We start from the raw sequence: 21,251 nt of genomic DNA on the forward strand, positions 1-21,251 counted from the left end.
CGCGGGCTCTGAGCTCTGGCGGGGAGGGAAGCGGGGCAGCGAACGGGCGGGAAAAGGCGGGCGGGCAAGCAAGGCATGCTGGGAGCTGTAGTCCTTCCCGCGCGGGGCCGGGGGAGGGCCGTGCCCGCCCCGCCCCGCCCCGCCCGCGGGCGGAGCCGGCGGCGCCGCTGGGTCCCCATGGCGGCGGCGGCGGAGCGCACGGACGAGCTGGTGCGGGAGTATTTGCTGTTCCGCGGCTTCACCGCCGCCCTGAAGCAGCTGGACGCCGAGATCAAGGCGGATCGGGAGAAGGGCTTCCGGGTGAGCGGCGGCCGCGTCCCCCTTCTCGGCGGGGCGCTGGGCGCGGGTGCCCCCGGGGAGGACGCGGTCCCCGGGCAGGCCGCGGGTGCCCCTCCGCGCTGCCGGGGCTGGGCGAGGGCAGCGGGCCTGGCGGTGGCGGGGCGGCCCTCGGAGCCCCGCGCCCCGCCGGGCTGGAGTGGGCTGGGTGGCGGGGCCGGGCCGGCCTCGCAGAGGGACCCCCGCACCGCGGAGCCGCCCGGTCGCCGCCCGTGTGCGTGCTGGGGACCGGCGGGGCACCTCGGCCGGGGAAAGGCTCCCCTCCTGCGTGGCTCCGGAGAGGCATTAGCACAGGACGGTGGTCTTCATCCCCTCGCCTGGCTTCCCAGTCCGGGAGCACAGTTCCCGGCCAGCCGCCCGCGCCGGTGGTCAGCCTGGCCCGCCCAGAACTGCCGTCTGTCCGACCTGTAACCCACCGGGGGATTTTCGGCTTCGAGTCGAGAGGAACGGAGGAGACCCGCGTACCGCGAGGGCAGCGTCAGGAAGGCATCTCTTTGCCTGGATCTTTTCTTGGTCATTGTCCAGATTCTTGTCCAGCGGCTTTACGGCTCTGCTTCTTAGTTTGTGTGTCTCAAGCACCAGCTACCTTGACAAACGTGTGGAAGTTGACACAGAATTTGCCAGCGTCAAAAATACAGTTTCAGTCTATTATGCGAGTTGCACGTTTGTGTAATAGCAGTTCTGGGCGCTGTGAATGTAGTGCTTTGAACACTCAAATTTGTTCTTAACCAGCAATCCAGCCACTACTTTTATTATTCATCAAAGCATGTTGCTTTTATTTTTAAAACATCAGTACTTTGCTAATGTTTAGAGATTGGCAAACAGTTGACTTAACTGGAATTACTGTCCAAGAATGAACTGCTGGGGTCACAAACTTCGGTCTCCTTTATCTGTAGGAAGCCACAGAGATAGAAGCTGAATGATGTCCTAAAATATTACCTGATGAGGGGAGAGCAAACCAGACATTAAACAACTTCAGTTTAATTTTGTACAGCATACAAGGTGTTTGTTTGGGTTTTTTTTCCTGTTACCTCTCGGCCATCAGAAATCACTGAACAAAAAACCTATTCCCACACCACCATTCCTTCTTATTCCTATTGCAGAAATTATTTTTAAAGGGACATCATGATAAAAAAAATCTGTTGCAAAATTATACGTCTACCTTGTTAGTGGATGAAATTATTAAAGATAAAGGTACTTCAAAGATTGCAGTACAACAGAACTGACTTCCTCTTTCTGTTGGCTAAATATAGGGGGGGTTTTCATTTTAGTCTAAAAATAGTACTATTTTTTTCACATGCTGCACTTGAGTTTTTACATTTAATCACATTTTTACTTTTTTTTCATTATCAACTGACTTTTCAAAGAAGCAGAAAGTTTTGCTTACTTGCAAAAAGCCCCTCAACTGTGCTTAGCAAAATGAGGTATTTCTGTCAAAATCTGTTTGGCTGTGTTCTGTCATGTTTCTTTTTCTTTTATTTGAAAAGTGCTGCAGAGTGGAAGAATGTTAATACAAAATGCAGAGTGCATCCAGGATTGGGAAAATGGCTAATGCATAACTGTTGGATTGTACCATTTGCACAGTTAAAGCTTCTCGGCACTAAGTTACAGAAAGTCTCTTGTGCTGCAAGAGCCAACATGTGACTTCAGTCTTCCCTGTTTTGCCCTCTTTAGGTGGATAAGATAGTGGACCAGCTGCAGCAGTTCGTTCAGAGCTACGATCTGGCTGCCTTGCGGGATTACTGGAGTTATCTGGACCGACGCCTTTTCAGCCGTTTGGAAGACGTGTACCGGCCAACGGTGAACAAGCTCAAAACCAGCTTATTCCGGTACTACCTTGTCCATGCTATTCAGGTAGTGTTTGATATTTAGGCTTCTCTTTTATAAAGATCCTGGCCTCTGAAACCAGAGAATAAACTTACTCTTATGAGCCTCTGACAGGCCTAGTGGGTAAGAAGCAAGCAATTCATGTGTCATGATTAGTAGAGTAGAAAGGAGGTTGATGCAGACTCACATGACAAGCTTGTGTGAAGGATAGGGAAACTCAGGCGAAGGGGGAAACACAGTTAGCTGAGAGCAAGACGTTCACAGTCTGACATGAAGGCAAGTTCCCCTCAGAAGGATGCTAGCTCAGTCCTGCTTAGCCTCTGTTGATAACTTGGATACTGGCAGAGATCACAAGGTTCAAATTGGTACAAGGAAATGTGGGAGAGAAAATTAATATCTTTTGGCTTGCTTTGAATAGAACAGAAAGTAATGAGATTAAAATGGAGCAGAGATTAACTTGTTGAAACCCTGGGAAAGTCAATGGAATATGTTTTACCCTTGATTCTTTCTCCTTGATTCCAGTCCCTGACCGAAAATCTTGACGATTGATGTTGATGGAGGAATCAAAATTTAATGCGCATTTCCAGAAGTGCGTTTTTTCATGTTTTATTTTTCCATGTGCTTACCCTGAGGTGGGACAGCCCTGTCTGAATAATGGAAACCTTTTCAGGTTACACCTGCTGTAGGCTTGAGTAATTTGAAGTATACTTTGGTCCTGTTTATGAACGCTCATGTCTTATGTCAGTGCACGATCTGCAGTGGTTTAACTGGAGATCAGTGTGTTTAGTTTGATTTGTCTCAGCCTTTAAACAAGACTGTGGTGACTAGAAAGAAGGTGGGATTAAGCGCATTTGTGAGCTTCTCCTAGCGTGTTTGAGATTCTTTTGTTCCCTTATGAGGTGGTGAAAGTAGTTGTTATTGTGTTCATAATGCAGAGCAAGTATTCCTAGACCTAACCCGGCAGCCTTAATGGAAGCATGAGCCCTTTTCTTCTTGCTGTGTTTCAGAATGGCCGCAATGACAAGGCGCAGGAGTTTTTCCTCAAGCAGGCCTCCGAGCTCCAGAACCAGGCAGAGTGGAAGGATTGGTTTGTTCTGCCCTTCCTCCCTGCCCCAGACTCCAACCCCACCTTCGCTACCTATTTCTCACGCCAGTGGGCAGATACGTTTATCGTGTCTCTGCACAATTTCCTGAGTGTCTTATTTCAGTGCATGCATATCCTTTTTTGCAACTAATGGTTAAATCTTCCTTGCCATGGTGTTATACTGTTAACCGTGATGCCAAGAATATAGTATTACAGAACCTGCTGCTTTCAAGTGATTGTTTAAAACAGAGCCAAGACTTAATAGGAAGCTGGTGTTTACCAGAGGATGTTGGAATAGTTATTGCTCAATTACCTGATGATATGTTATATTCCCTGGGCACAAACAACTGTGATTGTTGTTTATGCTAAACTCGGCCCTGTCCTAGTGACTAGAAATCTTGTGCACACCTTGTTCTGAAATGCTTTTACTCTTTGCTTGACATAGCACAAAACAGGCATGCACCCATGGGTCATAGTCCATAACTGTTCTGGCATCTTCTGTTAGACTCTTCTCTCGGTACATTATGTGCACAACATTGTCTAGTGACAGCTCACTACAATAGCGCAGTTGATTGTTGGCAGAAGTTTTTGCTCCCCGCTACAGAGTTCTGGCCTTATGTGTTTGCTGATAGGCAGGCTTACACTGCAGCTGGAATACAGTTCATCATGAACTGTTTCTTCAGTGTACAGTAAAGCAGTAACAGAACATGTCTTGTCCTCCAGCTCTGGACTGTAAAAAGCAATAATCTAAAAATCCTTACAAAGTCCATGCAAAATAGTTTGTGCAACAGCAAAGTACAAAGTTGACTCGGGTAATTAAGCTGTTGCTAATCTGGTCATGCACATGCTTAGTGCTAGTTGTATGGACTGGGCACCTTTGTTTTTATAGGCAAATGGCTCGTATGGAGTGCTGGCTTTTAGAATTAAACCACATACATATAAGTTCTTGCCTTGATTTTCTTTAACATTCGTTACCAGTTCCAGTCATACTGAACTTTGAAGCTGAATGTCTCAGGAGCAGTCTCATACAAGAAGAAAATGAATCGTTGCGGCATAAGGTCAGAATTGAGGTCACTCTTTAGCTGCTGACTGTGTGATGCTGTGAGTTCTGTAAAATTGGTTCCACCCATTCAAGGATGTACTAACTGTTCAGTTCGGTGCAGTTATTCTATAAGGCAGATTGTTAAGCCCTTTGTTATATTTTGATTTATATTTCAGTTGTCTCCAGCAAACTTAGGGTTGTGATCATATTGTGAATTTTCTGTCCCTCTGCTGGACGTGACAGTCCCCATCCCTGTGCTGTCTGGCAGGTGGCTGGATACTATTCTAACTCCTTTTCTGCTACACTGTGAAGTCAAGACAAGGTGAAACTAGTGGCAGGTTAAGGGTGCATATTGTAGAATTACAGAATGTGTTGGAAGGGATATATTGCTGATTTTGCATGGTAACTTGTGAATAGTATTCAGTCACTTCCAGATTTTGGCTGATAGAGCAATAGAAGCAATAGAAATGGGCAGTAAATTCTGGCAAGGAGACAGAAACTGTTACTTCTGAAATGGCCACTTCACCATGTTTGATGTGCACTTAAAACAATTTAGATCAACTAATGGAAACGTTGTGAATGTCTGTTTCCCAGCTCTAGACCTTACAGGAAACCATGAGAAGGGTCGATCAGTTCAGAGAAAATGTTGCTCATCCCCATGTCTTGTTTTTGGCAGTATCAGCAGATGCTTAGAGAGAGGGTGTAAGAATATGTAACGTGTGTCAGTCATTTCCCACTATAACTTCCTATTAGAGAGATTCATGAAATCTGCAGTTTCAGTTAAGTCTTTTTCATGTAAGCAGAACTTTAGTTTCACTTCCTCAAACGTACCAAAGTTAAAGCTCTTTCTGTATGAATACTTGAGTAAAGTAGGTTTTGTGCTTTACCTCCCGTGTCACAAAACATTGTTGTATGCTGTGCTTCCTGTTTCAACTGTTTTAGTAGGTGTTCAACACTGTCCTGAAAATGTTGAAGTAAAATAGAATAATTGTTTTCAAAGAGGAGGCATTTTTTTTTGTGAAAGAAAAGCGAGGTTTGTCACTATGTACTGTATAGAGTTGGTGGATCAGTCAAACTTAGACAGAAGGGTTTTGCAAAGACGTTTAGTGGATAGGGACAGCAGCATAAGGTATGTTTTGAAACAGCTCTTTTATTTTCTCCAATTTTATATTCTGTACTCTTAGTGAAATTAAAGCTATGGTTTGTGTTTGGCGTGTTGATTGATATAATTTATAGTCTGAATAAGGGTTTTCTGACAAATAGGTGAAGTTAAAACAAGACTTTCCCTTTTGGAGAACTGTTCAGGTCAGAAAAGGAAGCAACTACCTGCAGAAGACAGGTTTAAATAAAAAATGTTGTGAATAAATATTGCATTTGGTGCTAGTGGACATTAAGTAGTGATTCTGTTTTACACTGCAAATACATGAATAACAAGCTTACTTTTCTTCTTTTAATTTCTTTCCTTAAATACTATGATAAAAGGAGAAAGAAGAATTATATCTGAAAAACAAATGTACAGAAACAAGAGCCTGATGAACTCTTCATGTGAATGAGTCACAGGCATAAACCATGTCTGTTCCAGAAAGCTGCATCCTGAGGTTCCTCTCTGCTAAAGAGGAAAACCAAAAATGTTTCTTTCTCCGTAACATGGAGATAAATTTCACTGTCATGCTTGGGAAGGAGTTGCATAGGGTATGGAGCTGGATTTCAGGGTGACCTGGTGGCATTGACCTCGATGAGCCCTGCCAGTTCACCAGTTCTCCAAACCCTTGGCTGTGAGATGATTACCTGCTAGGCTTCACGTCTGTTCATCATTACTGCCTGTCACATGCACTGCCCTGGCCTTAAACTGCCTGCACGGAGAGTCACTGGTCAGCTCTGCCCTGCCTGGCTCCTCGTTTCCCAGCACCATTAATGTTCCCACAGCCACAGCTCAGGGAGAGGAGTAAAGGATTTTAAGTAGGCTCCAGTTTCAAGTGTGTAAAGTGCTGATTGTTTTGACTACTCAGACTAATGTAGTGCTCAGCGGTCAGAGCAATTTTTTTCCTTCCCCACCCTTCCAAGGCTGTTGAAATAAAAGGAGTAAACAACCTAAGTGAGTGGGAAGAAGGTGAATCTCAGTGACCTTTTGTTTACTTGGCTCTTTTCTCTTGTTCCAGCTGTTTGCTCTGCAGGCTGAATCCTCCCGCATGAAGAAAGAGGAGCTGGAGGTGGAGCAAGCAGTTTTGCACCACAAGCTGCCTGCATATGTGGCCAACATGGATCGACTAGGGGACTCTGAGCTGTGAGTGCCTGCAGGGGAAGAGCTGGGGACAGGCTCTGCTGCCTTCATGAGGTCAGGGAGGATCCTGGAGGGTAATTTCCTAGTTCCCTGCCCTGGGAATCAAGGCAGAAATACATCCAGGCAGAAATTCTGGTAACCTAAGTGGATTTAATGGGGGAATTTGTCATTGACATCTCTCCCATCATTTGGGAGATTCTTGCAAACCAAGTGAGAGGCCAAGCACACGTGGAAGTGATTCTGCTCTCAGCATTGCAGTAAGGTGTTCTGGGCAGCCAGGGCAATGGTAGCAGTGCAGTACCTTGCAGTATTGCCCAAATGAAGTGGATTATCTCTTGATTCCAATTGACTTTGGTACCTGCAGTGCCATAGGCGAGTTTCCTGTGTTGTTTTGTAGATACTGTTACTCCATGGCCCAAAGGGATTCTTGTTACAGAGAGATGTTTTCTTGCTTTTGCAAAGTCAAGGGAGAAGAAGTTTTCGTTGTGGGAAGCTCAGTTGTGCACAGAATTCCCAGTAAACTTGCTGCAGTTAAAAGTGTGTTCTGTGGCTGCATCTATTGTATGCCTATCTGTGGAAATTAGGCAACATATGCAATGATAAACCTCATTTAATTTTTATTTAAACTCTATTTTTCCCACAGTATAGTGTCAAGCAAAGCAAGTCTGTGTGTTTGGATTCACTGTGTTACTGAGGGGTTTTTTTCTAGCTTTAAAAGAATCTGAAAGCATATGTAGCTCACCTACAGGTTATTAATAACACTGGGCCTTCAGCTTTCTTATGTGCTTCTTTCACTTGTATTCATACAGGAAGAGGACTGATGAAACTATCCTTTTGACAGTGACAAATAGAAGTTATAGCAGATACCACACACAAAGTGTTTTAGTCCAAAAGCAGTCTGATTAAATAGACTTAAGTGTATAATGAACTATCTTGATAATTACTCTGCATTCCTTTCACAGGACAGGCTACAGAGTTTAGTTTGTGGTATGGTTTTTTAACTGTATGGGAAGCCCTGATGCTATCTGCACATGTGGGGGAATGTGACGTGAGGGATGGGATTATTTATTCCCATATTCATTTTTGTCCATTTATATTAGAAAACTTGCCTAAGAAGTGGCATTTCTTGTGAGTGCAGCTTGTCTCTTAGTCTGGGGGCCAGTTCTGGCTGCTTATTTTCATGTCTCTGCTTAACCCAAAGCCCAGCTTTTGGCAGAACAGTTCCTTCCTTGAAGAGTGGATAGACACAGTGAAGATTATTGTATTCCCCTTCGCCTTGCTGCCACACTGCTCTCAGAGGACGCTGTAGCAGAGTGAGATCAGGCAGTTATGGTCTGGGAAGCAGCTGCTGCTCTTGGCATTGTGGGCTGAGAAGGGAGGTGTTTGTAATCATAGAAATGATTACAAACTCTCTTGCTTGCTTCATGTCCAGATTTTGAGATATTGAGGGCCTGTGCTGTAAAATTGTTGAACATGACCTGCTGAACACCTGTCTAAGGGTGTTCAGTGAAATACTGGGTACTGAATGTTTCTCAAAGTAGAAACATTGAATTGGGAATCCCAGCTGAACAGGTTCTTCAGAAATCTGGATTCCCTTAGGGTATTTCTGAACTAACCAGATGGTGTGGAAGGAGTGTTAGATGGCCCTACTGGGGATTCAGCTGCAGTTGATCCCACTATCTCAGTGGCATCTCTGAGAAGTGAGATGATCTGCACCAGGTACTAACAGGATGTTTTCAAACAGTTTTTTAATGCATAGTGGTCCCCTGCCTTGGAAATGAACATCTGTCTTCAAGTGGTTCAAGCAGCTTCACTTGCTGGGTGGTCTTTGATCAGGTTGCCTGGCTATACTTTCATATTCTGTTTGTTTTTTTTTTTTTTTTTTTTTTCATTAGTGATATGACCTGCAATCAGAGGAGTACAGCACATTCTCTTCAGTCCCGGGGAGGCTTTTTGTCTACTTTTCTCTCCCAGAGTAAAAAGGGCCCTTCCAGACCAGTCCATCCAAGTGGGGCTTCTCCAACGCAGACTAGCAGTATGCTGCTAGGGAAGAAAGAACCAACAAATCACCAGGTAGTTATCAACTGTGTTCACTGAAAGTTGTTCAGTATTCAAGGAGTTAACTTGCTGCATGGCACTGCTTCAAGCTTTTGCTTCCACCTGAAAAAATGAAATGTCCTTTCCTGCCTTGCAATGTATGCTGGGCCTGAATGCAGCAAAGAACAGCTACTGTTTTCTGTGGGGTTGTGGAGCCTTTGCAGGTGCTTGATTTCTCTGCTGCCTCTTTTGCTCTTTGTTCTGCAGCGTAGCACAAGCAGAACTTTGCTTAATCGTTTCTCTGTGTTCCAGAGTGCCAAAGGAAAAGAAGGAACAGGGAGCTCTAAGGATGGGAAGAGTCATTTCAGTGGTTTAGCCTCAGGCGAGTCAAGTTCCCTGCAGCAGCGGCAGAAGCGCTTGCAAGAGCATGGGAAGGAAAGGAAGGAGCTGCTGTCGAAAGGGACCTTCCAGGTATTGGTCAGCTCTGCAAGGGTGGGAAGTAGAAGGCTGGTATTTTTGTAAAACTAAGTGGTAAAGCAAGTGCAAGTGTTTCCCTTAAGCTTCTGAATTGCTACTTGGAACTAACTGTATCAGAGGTTAATATCTGTATTTAATCAAGCCCCATTTCAAATGGAAGAAGAGTTGTCTTTTGTCATGATCTTTTTCAACAGCCTGGTCCTGAGGGCAGTATGTTTCATTCACCTTAATGGCTGTGTTCAAATGCCTTGTTAAAATCCCCATTCCTCAGTGGCAATGGACTTCGCCCACCCATCCTGCCCAAGTGACCTGGAATTTAAGTGCTGAAGGTCAGCAGACCACTTCTGTTCACCTGTGTGTTGTACAGCTTTCAGGAGCCATGTTGTTAAAGAATACAGGAGGAATGACGGCAGCATCTCACCCATGTTAATTTTAGCTGTATGAGACAGTGCTTAGGGACTGTGTCCTGTTGGCCAGTATGTGTGGCTGTTCTGTGTGTGGGAGCACTGCTTTAAGTTACTCCATCACTCAGCATTCAAGGCCTTGAGGGAACTTTTTTTTCTTTATGGTTCAGTCAAAACGCTCTAAACATTGGTTGGAAAATTGCAAAGCCCAATTTCCCAATAAGTTTCCTTTGATTTTCCTTTTTTCTGTGATATTCCAGGTTAGGGCAGTGTAAAAACTGGTTCTAGTGCTTTTGGACAAGCTTGATACTCTTTAGCTTTCTCTTGTTCTCAAAGCACATGAGCAAAAAGGAAAATGAAAGGTGGTGCTGTTTCTTTCTCTTTCACATGAGTGTCATTCATTGGTTGTTGCCTCCCCACATTAATTAAGAGAATCATTCTTGGATTTATTTCCCAATCTTTTCCAGCTCTGTGATTTCAGATTATTTGATTATGCAGTGTTTGATCCGTTTGTCCTGATGTGAAGCTACTGTAAATGAGGCAAGCATTTGTTAGGGAACATGGATTCAAAACCAACCATACCATTTTGGGACACTTAGTTTTCAGTGGATGGTTTAACAAAAGAATGCTTGCAGATGTTCTACTGGCTTATGTGCTGTACCTGCTTCTTGTTCAGCTTCTGGTAGCAAGGGAGGACTAAGTTGCTTCCTAACACTTCTGTGTGCTGTGGTGCAGATCTTGTCTTATCCAAACACCTTCACCTTCTACAACTCCATTTGCTCTGTCTTCCCTGTCAAATTGGCTTTTAAGCTTTTGGACTCATGTGCCAACTCTACTGTTGTCATCAGTCAGTTGGCTGCAGTGGTGGCTCCAGTGCGCACAGTCTAAATCTCTGGCAGATGAGGAAAATCCATCCACTGTTACTTAAGATCCAACGAGATTTTGTGCAAGTTTGCTTAACTGCATATTATATGGACTTAACTTATATTGCTGAATGCAAGAATTCCTTGAAATATATTGATTTGCTTGTGAATTTGTGTTCTAATGGCATCTAAATGGGCCTCTGATACTGGCTGAGGTGTGAGCTCTTTTTTACCTCTTAACAGGAAAGTGTGTGACTGGGCACATGGAAGGGCATATAAGGGACTCTACAACTAAGCAGGCCATGTTAAATGGTGCAATTGTGCAACACACTGTCCTTATTCTCAGAAAGGTCCCTGGAAGAAGGACTGTCGGGCTGAGAATTCTTCTGTTTCTGTTTTGTTGCAGCTTCTTTTTTTTTTTTTTTCTCCCAGCAGGCTGGGGTGGCTGAGGTGCTTGATACGGAGCTGCTGCTTCCTTGTATTTCACACAGGATTTCTTCCTTCAGGGCCAAAGTGCTGAGAAGAAAACAGATACTGGCATAGCTGAGACAGAACCATGCTCAGAGCTGCATGCTGAGCAAACAGACACTTCAGCCAAAATGCTTGCCAGCAGTGCAGAGACTGTGGGAGTTCGGCAGGAACAGCCTTTCATCGTCTTGAGCCAGGAGGAGTATGGGGAGCACCATTCATCCATCATGTACTGCAGGTAATGGACTGTCAGAAGAGGGGTTTCTTGTGCAAGCCTCTGCAGAAGGACCAGCTGTGTCTGGCCTCTTTCTCCCAGCCTCTCTTCTGTCCAGCACATTGTGCATGTACTCTCAGTTGTAGGGCAGTCAAGTTGGTGTGACTGAAAATAGCCTGTAGCTTGTGCAGTGAAAATGGACAGAGATTTTTGGGATTGGGAGATGCTAGCCAGGAAGAAACTCCCTTGGAAAGCAGGATGGTATTGCGTAAGGGCATGTTGCTTTACATCTGGAGCTTAGTGCACCTCATTGTGCTAGTTACTGTGAACTGAGTGGGAGGTGGTGCAAGGACGTTCTGATTCCTGCAGAAGGAACTGGTACGTGGCCAGGAAAGGATGGATTAGTGGGATATCTACTCGCATCTAAGAATTGGAGGGAGAAAAATATCCCATCGGTTTTGTTCTACACACAGGGTTGATTGTTCTGGACGGAGGGTGGCCAGCTTGGATGTTGATGGGGTCATCAAAGTCTGGTCTTTTAACCCCATAATGCAAACTAAAGCTTCATCCATTTCCAAGTCTCCATTGCTGTCTCTGGAATGGGCGACTAAGCGTGATCGGCTGGTGAGTAGTCTGTGTGTGGAGGCTTGAGAGGTGCAGCAGATGATTTGGGGCTGTGTTGCATGGTAGTTTCTAGACAGCAGCACTGTGGATAAGATTAGAGCAGCGGTTAGTTTCCACTTTCAGTGGGACATGGGGAACCAAAGGCTCTATGGTGTAAGAAAAATTAGAGTGGGGAGTGTACTCTGTGTTTTGAGCAAGGAATTCACCACCACTTCAGGTGGCCCTAAAACAGAAGTTCCCAAGCTGCATCGTGGGTACAGCTGCAGGATAGAAGTAGTTCCTTGTCTTCAGGCAGGGCACACAGCCACTTGTAAAAACAGGCAGAGGTGACTTGTTAAAACAGCTTGTTGTAACAACCCTGCAGCAGGGAGCTGTGGAGCTTTACTCATACCCTGAGCCAGCAGCAGAGAAGGGGAAAAGGGGTATGGTGAGTGGCATTTTACTTGTGCAGGTGTGAAAAGGGCTCCATGGCCAGTTTTATACTGGTGTCTTAAGAGCTGTGAGTCTGTGTGTACATAAGGAGCTTGGAGCTTGTTTAAACAACATGGCAGTTTAAATGTCTTCTGTACCCCTTTTTCTCTAGTTCTGTTACTAGAGAGGAGCCTTAAACTATATGCATTCTTCTGAGTCCTAGAACTGTTGCTAATGTTTCTTGCCCTCCCTTGGCAAAGAGACAGGACTGTGTGAGAAGGCAATATTGTTTACAATCTGGTACAGACAGTCTGTTGCTTGCTAACCCCAAAATGCCACCTGTGAAGAGCTAGTGCTACAGCTTGTCTCTTTCTTTTGATTTTAGAAAGCAAGTTGTCCATGCAGTTGTTGCACTTTGCTTGTTGTGTTGATGTTTCTTCTGCTTATTTATTTCCTACTTGCTAATAGAAAGATTATTCTTTCTGAAATATATGTGGGATTCACCAGCAAATTAGGCATTGAAGTGACAAGGATCTGGCTTGCTTAGTTTTCTTTTACAATGCATCCCTCCATAATTTAAATTTTAATTTAAATTGTAATACCACTGATAAAGCATGTGTGAGCCCTTCTGGATGATTTCATTCTCCCATGGATGAAAGGAGGTGGTCTCTACTTGATTTTCTCTTTAGCACAGAATTAACAATCCTTACTTTCTCTTTCCTTGCTCCCCTAGATATTGAGATTCCATAGATGTTCTGCATCCTCTAGTGTTGAGCCATGATCTAGAAAGTGGTCTTTGTGTCACCTTGGTCCCTATTAGATCTTTTCTCACAGGAAAGCAAGGTTTTTACTCTGACTTCTGTGGCTTTGGGGTAGTCCTATTCAGCATGATTGCACAGGAAGACAGGATGTACTTTAATGGAGTGAAATTTAGTCTGAATGCATAAATAGAAAAACAAAAAGTAAGTGTTGGTGGTTGTTGGACAGCATCATTGTACTGCTCACTCACACTCTTTCCATCTACTCCTTACTGGTTTCAAGCTATTGCTTGGCAGTGGGGTTGGGACAGTTCGTCTTTATGACACAGAAGCAAAGAAGAATCTCTGTGAAATCAGCATTGATGAAGACATGCCCAGGTAACTCTGGAATACTGATTTTTGTATATAAATGTAAATGGTGTTGTGTTTGACAGTGAACGTCTCAATGTTGCTGCTGCTTTTCTGCAACTTCAGAACTATCTAGCCTTCATCCAGAGAACAGTCCCTCTCTGAGCAGTGTAAAACTGCTCAGTTAAATGGGAGACACTCAAAATCTGTCTAAGCACATGAATACTGCCCTCCTTTACAGTGCACCCTGTCTTGCCGAGTCTTAATGGGAGAGGTTGTATTTGAATGTTGTGCTTGAGGCAGCTGCTGGAGAGAGGCGATTCAGACTATGTGCTTGTGTTTCAGGATCCTCTCGCTTGCCTGCAGCCCAAGTGGTGCCTCTTTTGTTTGTTCTGCGGCTGCCCAAAGCCTTGTCTCCCACGTGGACTTCTCAGTAGTCAGCTCTGGGGGCAAAAGCATAAACCAAGTTCCTGGGAAGCTGCTACTGTGGGACACTAAGACGATGAAGCAGCAGGTACTTGCTGGGTTTCTTTTCTTTCTCAATCTGCTTGCTGAGAATGAGTGTCTTCTGTTTCAATGCATAGGAGCCCTCTTTCTATATTATGCTGACTTTCTTTTCAATACCCTCCTTTTTCCTCCTTCCTCCTTTCCCCTCAATCATATTTAGGGTAAAAATAAGTAAGTAGCTGCTGGCCTTGGGTGAAGTTTTTTTGTTTAATTCTTGTGTTGGACTTTTTTAAGGGATTCTTCAAAATAGTCCATAGCCTTGTTTCTATCCTGCCTGCACAGTTTGTGACTGTAAATATCCCAAGTGGAGATTGAATGATACTTTGCTCAGGCTTTTTCTAGTTGAGCTATACCGGGGGTTTTTGTTACTGCTGTTTCCCTTGCCCTCCCTGTTTTTAAGTGAAGTGCTGTCTCTGACATGTAGGAGAAAGCAACACACTCAAGCTAATACTTGCCAGAAGCTGATTTTGCAGTCTTGAGGCCATGGCCAAGAAAGCTGTGGTTTGGCTGAGGTGAATTGCTGGTTTAGTGTCACAGTAAAATGCCACTGCCAGCCTTGAAGTCTGTAATCACTAGAGCTGTAGGGCTCCAAACTGGAGGAGTTCTTGCTACTGAGTACCTCTGTCCTCCCTCCCCTGGAGATCAGCTCTTCAGCATCCCCTGCTCCATTTCTTGGCATTAATGCAGACTTTCCCTTCCAGCTGCAGTTCTCCCTGGAGCCTGAGCCAATTGCTATTAACTGCACAGCCTTCAACCACAATGGCAACCTGCTGGTCACCGGGGCTGCAGATGGGATTGTTCGTCTCTTTGGTATGGCGGAAAAGGACCTGGGGGTATTGGTTAATAACCAGCTGTGAGGCCAGGTGGCCATGGCTGGCATCCTGGCTTGTATCACAAATAGTGTGGCCTGCAGGACTAGGAAAGTGGTTGTCCCCTTGTACTTGGCAGTGGTGAGGCCGCAGCTCAAACAGTGTGTTCAGTTTTGGGCCTCTCACCACAAGAAAGAGATTGCAGGGCTGGAGCATGTCTAAGGAGCAAAAACAAAGCTGGTGAAAGGTCTAGAGCACAAGTGTCATGAAAAGCAGCTGCAGAAGCTGGGGGTGTTTAGCCTGGAGAGATTGAGACTCAGGGGAGACCTTACTGTTTTCTACAACTACCTGAAAAGAGGTGGTAGCCAGGTGGGGATTGGTCTCTTCTCTCAAGTAACAAGGCATAAGACAAGACGGAACAGCCTCAGGCTATATCAGAGGAGGTTTAGATTGGATATTAGGAAAGCTTAAGTCACCAGAAGGGTTGTCAAGCACTGAAACAGGCTGCCCAGGAGAGTGCTGAAGTCACTCCCTGGAAGTATCTAAAAGATGTATAAATGTGGCACTTAGGGACATGGCTTAATGGTGGACTTGGCAGTGTTAGGGTTATGGTTGGGCTGGATGATCTTGGAGGTCTTTTCTAACCTAAATGATTCTATGATTCTATGAAACTAGGCAGTGAGGTGGCTCCTAGTCCTCTGCTGGCTGCCCTTAGCACCTTTCTGCTGGCCGGGAGGCAACTGTGAGATATACCTGAACACCCAGGTGGAAGCTATTTTCTCTCCTCCACAGTAGCTCTCGGGAGTGAATTGACAAACTTTTTCTGGAGGACATTGGCTGGAGACCCTGGTAGTGCAGCTGGATTTGTTGTTACTCTCCTGCTGAGGAGGAGATTTAACTTGAGCCACGTGTTCTTGGGTCATACCAGATAGCAGGACATCTGTTAGAAGCTGAGTCTTGAGGAAAGCAACTAAAGTGTGACCTTCCATTTGAAGACACGGGCTTCACATCAGTCCTCCTCCTTCCTTGAGCAATTTCTGTTTCTCAGGCTTTGCCCTCTTCAGCCTGGCCTTTTAATAAAGGCAGTTTGGGCCTCTCTCATCTGTGAATGAGGAATCTGCTTCTGGCACGGGTGCTAGCTGGAGACTGCAGGCCCAGGTCTGTGGGAGGACAGAGCTCACAGCAGCTGTGAGGATGGATGGGGATAAAAAGGGAGGAGAGGTACCAGTGGGGCTTGGATGCAGAATGTCAACAGTGGACAGTGAGCAGCCCTGTAAAGTTGGAGGAAGAGTTGAATAGTTACAGGCAATGATTTTTGTGGCCCAAGTGAAAGCCATATGCTGGAGTATAAGCACAGGGTGCTGGAATTGGATTGGGCTCCCCCCAGCTGGTTTAGAGAGCTGGGACAGAGACCTTAGGAACATAAAAGGCCCTCTCTCTCTTCACCTTAGCTCTGTGTGAGTACAAAAAGTGTTCAGTACTGGTTCTCCCCTTAGATATGCAGCAGCACGAGTGCGCCATGAGCTGGAAGGCACATGATGGGGAAGTCTACTCCGTTGAGTTCAGCTATGATGAGAACACAGTCTACAGCATAGGCGAGGATGGCAAGGTAGGCTGTGGGTGACCTACTCATCAGCTTCTACTGGCAGTGAGATCGCTTCTGGAGTCTTCTCCGTATGGTGGGGACAGTAGTAAAAATATGCTCAGAACCTGGACGATCTCTGGGCTACTAACTGTAATCTTCGGTACCATCCAATCTGCAGGACCACCCTGCTCCATGCAGTCTCTGCAGGAAGAGGGGATGAAAAGTATATTAGGAGCTGGAGCTGTCTTGGACCTTGTCTGCAAATCCTGCTGTTAATGACATCCCCTTCCTAGGTAGTCCATGTGAAGATGACATTTCTGTGCCCCTGAGATCACCACATTTGAGATCTGGGATTCACAGGGAAGCAGATCCTTGACCACTTTGCATAAATCTCCTTGTCAGCAGCTCTCTGTTGCTTATAATAAACGCTTCAATTTCTGCAGTTCTGCAGAAATTCAACAGTAGAGGTGTGGCTTAGGGAGGGAACCACCTGCCTGAAGGTGTGGAGCCTTGGATGAGGAGAGTTAAGTGAATTCTCACCAGGATACTGCATGCAGTGGGGAAGGACAGATAGGCAGCAGTGCTCATGGAAGATAGTGTATAGGTTTGCCTGGACTCTTACCGCTTTTGCAGCCTGTGTTTTATTAATATAGCCACTTAGATATAGACGTCAAAATGCCATCTTCTGTTTGTGAGGAATAGCCACTTGGCTTAAAAACAACAAATGGCCACTCTTACTTGGATCCTAGTTAATTTCACTATAGGCTTTTGTCATCTCTTTTCCTCATTCTAGTTTATTCAGTGGAATATTCACAAAAGTGGCTTGAAGGTGTCTGAGTATGACCTTCCTAGTGAAGCTACGGGTCCGTTTGTTCTGTCCGGGTACAGTGGCTACAAGCAAGTTCAGTTCCCACGAGGACGCCTTTTTGCTTTTGACTCTGAGGGCAATTATATGTTGACATGTTCTTCTACCGGTGGAGTAATTTTTAAGGTAAGTCTGAGAAGTGATGGGGGTACCCTTACACATCCATACAGGTTTTTGTTAATTACAAGGGTGCAGCAGCAGACACTAGAATTTCTCAAGCAGAACCTACCCATCCTTGCTCTGTGATAGTTATTGCTCAGTTTTACACAGTGTGCATTTTAGCAGTGTGGTGTTTAGCAAGTGTTTGGATCCTCTGTATGTAGCTGGAGTATGTGTGCTCCTTCTTCCTAAAGTTTAGCTGTGGCAATTTTTCTTAGTGTCCAAGTGCCTAGGACAAAGTTTTAATTATTTTTTTTAATGTATGGATGCATGCCAGTTCAGTGCAAAATGTGTGATTGTGACTGATGCTCATCTTTAATCTGCCTTGTGTGCTTGTTGATGCTGAGTTAGACCCATCTTGATTCTCCCCTTACTGTGTACTGAAATTAATTGAAGCGTAAGGCTGAATGGTTCCAAGTTCACAAATTTCTGTACCTCAGTTACAAATGGTTACTGATCGCATGCCCGTTGCCTTCTCTTGAGTATAAGCCATTGCAAAGCAGATTAGGTGGAATTTTTACTTTGCATCTGGGGCACTCACAGCACATGAACTAACATGAGCTTTAGCTTAGGCTTATGTGTTTCTCATCAGTGTGTGCTCTTAGCCTGCCTTGTTCAATTACTGCAGGTCAGTTCACATCAGAAGTTGAGCTGCTTGAGAACATGTGCTTCTGTTGTGGAAACTTCCTTTCTCATATGCGCTACACACATCTCAGTATCTCTCTGGTTTTCTGCTTAATTGTGCATGAGGTCAGATATGGAGTCTGTAGCAGGCTTTGGCTTCTCTTGTTGGGTGCATTGTCCCCAGAAACTTACCTCCTTAAAATCTTACGCTTTCCTTCTTTTAGTTAAATGGTGAAGAAAAGGTTCTGGAAAGCTGCCTTTCTCTGGGAGGACACCGAGCTCCTGTTGTCACAGTGGACTGGAGTACAGCCATGGACTGCGGGACCTGCCTCACTGCCTCTATGGATGGGAAGATTAAATTAACAACTTTACTGGCTCAAAAGTCTTAACCTGGACAGTTCTGAAGGGAAAGAACTACAGACTTGGAAAAAACAGTGTTAACTCTACAGGAACAAAGTGCATGGGAGAGAAGGCAAAGCAAAGTCCCTCTTCTCATTGTAGCTTTTGCCTCTTGACAAATACATTTGCCAAACCACTGTGCAATAGAATGCCAGTATGGGACTGGATCAGTGGCAGCACTGAAAAATAAGTCTCCACTGACCCATTATGGCAGCTGGGCTTCCCTCTGTTAGGGAGTCTTGAGTAGCACATGGCTGGAAGGCTGTTGGAGTCATGTCAGGGGTTCTGCAGAAGAAGGTAAGGCTGGAGGAGGCAAGCATGAGGCAGCACAGTGCATGTTGATAAGGTGACTCAAACTGGAAAGGCTGACACGAAAACAGAATATTCTTTCTATATAACATTTGTTGTTATGATTTTGTTAATTTGGGTTTTGTTTGGTTTTTTTTTCCATAAAAAGTATTCCCTTGCACTTGAGCTCTGTGTTTCGTTCAGCTGTTGCTGCAAAACATGGAGGGTGGCTGAGAAAGTGATGTCCAAGAGTCTCCTGCATGGAGAAAAGACCCTTGTGTCTTTTTCACTAGGTGCTTCTGGCACTGACACCTGCACACCAGGGGGGAACCAGACATCCATGAACAAAAATAATTGCCTTTGTTTGGATGTACCTTGTCATAGGTATCTGCTACCAACTACAGCAAAGATCCTTACTCAGACTTTGAAATGCTTGTGCTGGAGTTGAGAAACTGAGTAATGCCTAGCAGCTACTTGATGGTGGTAGGAGGAGGGAAAGCCAGAACCAGTCTGGCCCTGTATAGTGCTCTCTGGTACTGGAGCTGTCTCTCCCCCTGCACCCTCCAGCATCAGGGAAAGTGCTGTGCTAAGGCACTTCATAGTCTTTGAGTGGACTAAGCAGACATATTTCATCTGCTTACACGATGCCACAGAACTTTTTGCTGCTTTATGTCCTTGGCCTGTATTGGGAGTTTATGGTACTGTTGTTCCTTGGCAGAGCATACACTACTGGAAAACAAACAGCCATTCATGAGCCATATGGGTAGCTGTATTCACAAACAGCTGCTAAAGGGTAACACTGCTGGGTACTGAAATCCTCACTACAGGCATGTTCATGTTATGGGTACCTGTTGTCCATTGAGTAACTTGCTCTTGCTGACTACAGTCTCATCTGAAAACCCCCTCAAGTCCCCTTGCAGACTGACATCTACAGTATCGTGTTTCTACCTCAGTTGGGATTCTGGAGGGAAACTACTTTAAAGTTTGGGGTTTTTTTTAGTCATACTTATGAAGCAAACTACTAGTGAAATAAAAGGTATGTTCCAGACCAAGGCTGCTATGCAAAATGATGCATTAGCACAACACGGATACTGTGCCAGAAGCCTGAAGGAATGAACATCTTGTTTTGCTAGAACAATCCTCAAATATGCTTTACTCCCAAGGGGGTTTTTACTCAATCCTTTGAGCAGGCTCCTGCCCAGACGCGCCGCAGGGGCAGCACTGCGAGCCACAGCCTGCAGAGGGCGCCCCGGCAGCAGCGAGCGCCGGGGGCCGAGTGGCTGGCAAGTGTCGTTCCAAACGTGCCGTTTGCTCCGCAGCTGGCCCAAAGCCCGCCTTGCTCCTCCTTGGAATACTGGGAGACGTGTGACCTTACTGCTTGCCCGCCTACGTCGCCTCCCGCCCCGCCTGACCAAGCACGGGGCTCTGTCGTGACTTGGGCTGTACAGCGGCTTGGGGCCGCCCTTCCAGCTCCGCCGCGCTCCCGGGGGAGCGAGGAAGCAGGGTCGGAGGGACGGGCGGAAGCTCTCCCGCGGCACCGCCCTTCCCGCGGTCTTCCGTCGCGGAGGATGGCGGCGGGCGGGCGGCGGCGGCAGCTCCCGGCCTGGATGGGGGCGGCGGGGGCGGAGCGGGCGGCGGTGTCCTCGCCCCCCCGGGCCGGGCGGCGGCGGGCGGCGGCAGGGCGCAGGTAGCGCCGCCGGGGCGGGGCAGCGGCGGGGCCGGCGGGCGGGGGCGAGCCCGGGCGCTGCCCGCGCTGAGCGCCCCCCTGTGCGCGGCCCAGGGCGGCGGCGGTGTATTGTATGAACGAGGCGGAGCTGGTGGAGGTGGCCTTGGCGGTCCTGGCCGAGGTGAGCCGGGACCTCCGGGACTTGGCCCTGGCCGTAGGGGAGCGCGGGCGGGCGGCCCCTCTCCCGGGGACGGGTCGGGGGGCCTTTCTGGTTGCCGCACAGTTTTCCGGGTCCCCTCCTCTCCATCCCAGCAGTGCAGCCCTTGCTGGGCGCTGCAGGGCAGAACCAGGCTCCACCGCGGACCTGGGGCCTGTTGTCCCGCGGGGATGGTGGGCTGCATCCTCTATTCCTTGGGGTGCTCCCGGGGTGAAGTCACGCACGGCCGGCTTTGTTTGTTTTCCCTTTGGTCAGAATCTACAGTGCGAGGAAAGTGAAGTGAAGGCCCGGTCTGGGAGCAGAGAGGAACAAGAACTCCAGCCAACACTAAACGAGGCTTCTGGGAGCAAGGCCAACGCGGGGGAAGGCAGCGACCACAGTCCGGTGCTGCCCTCCTCCTGGTGCTGGTGCTGGTGCCGACACAGAGAGCACAGGCGGGGAGAACTCTGAAGACGACGTTCTGAAATATGTCAGGGAGATCTTTTTCAGCTAACATCTCCTCTGTGACTCCCCAGGAGTAGAGGGGACAGTGAGGCAAGTGTCCCTTCCCATGTGGCTGAGGACAGTGGGAGGAGGGCCTGGAGCGGGCTGTGTATCTGCTGTGCTGGTGGCCTATGGAGCTGATAGGATACCCATGAAGGCCAGGGAGGGGAAAGGAATGAGGCACTCACTTCTCCCGGTCTGTGCTGGGTTCAGTGGGATATGGCTCCAGATTAGAATGTGTTCATTTCTGTGTGGCATTTCAGAGCATCGACAGATTAAAGAAGACATTCTAGTTTCTGTGAGTGTTCTTTTGGTGGGTCAATGTTGGGACTGGAAGGGAGCAGGGAGTTGCTGACTTGGAAGGCCTTTGCTGGCCCTGCAGAGCTGCATAGTCATGGTTCAGCCTTGGGGGCTTCCTTGTGGTCCCTCTGTGACAGCTGCAGTGGGGCTTGGCAGGCTGTCTACATTGGACCCA

The 21,251-nt window shown here is 46.7% G+C and overlaps 2 protein-coding genes across 2 annotated transcripts; both read left to right on the plus strand.

The window, feature by feature from the left end:
* Positions 1–158: 158 nt before the first annotated feature.
* Positions 159–18,596, plus strand: WDR91 (WD repeat domain 91). Its single transcript, XM_050324654.1, has 15 exons — positions 159–300; positions 2,011–2,190; positions 3,171–3,377; positions 4,222–4,305; positions 6,449–6,573; positions 8,466–8,643; positions 8,920–9,078; positions 10,858–11,057; positions 11,507–11,657; positions 13,110–13,204; positions 13,520–13,688; positions 14,383–14,491; positions 15,987–16,099; positions 16,869–17,066; positions 17,948–18,596. The coding sequence occupies exons 1-15, from the start codon at positions 178–180 to the stop codon at positions 18,110–18,112; spliced, it is 2,256 nt and encodes a 751-aa protein (XP_050180611.1). The 5' UTR covers positions 159–177; the 3' UTR covers positions 18,113–18,596.
* Positions 18,597–19,978: 1,382 nt separating this feature from the next.
* On the plus strand, positions 19,979–21,073 carry CYREN (cell cycle regulator of NHEJ). Its single transcript, XM_050324505.1, is given in 4 exon segments — positions 19,979–20,097; positions 20,191–20,257; positions 20,549–20,685; positions 20,687–21,073. Coding segments are annotated over 4 exon segments (423 nt in total). The 3' UTR covers positions 20,787–21,073.
* The last annotated feature ends 178 nt before the right edge of the window (positions 21,074–21,251 follow it).

Source organism: Myiozetetes cayanensis, unplaced genomic scaffold (assembly GCF_022539395.1).
Source record: "Myiozetetes cayanensis isolate MyiCay16 unplaced genomic scaffold, myiCay2020 scf3, whole genome shotgun sequence".
Classification (NCBI taxonomy): Eukaryota; Metazoa; Chordata; class Aves; order Passeriformes; family Tyrannidae; genus Myiozetetes; species Myiozetetes cayanensis.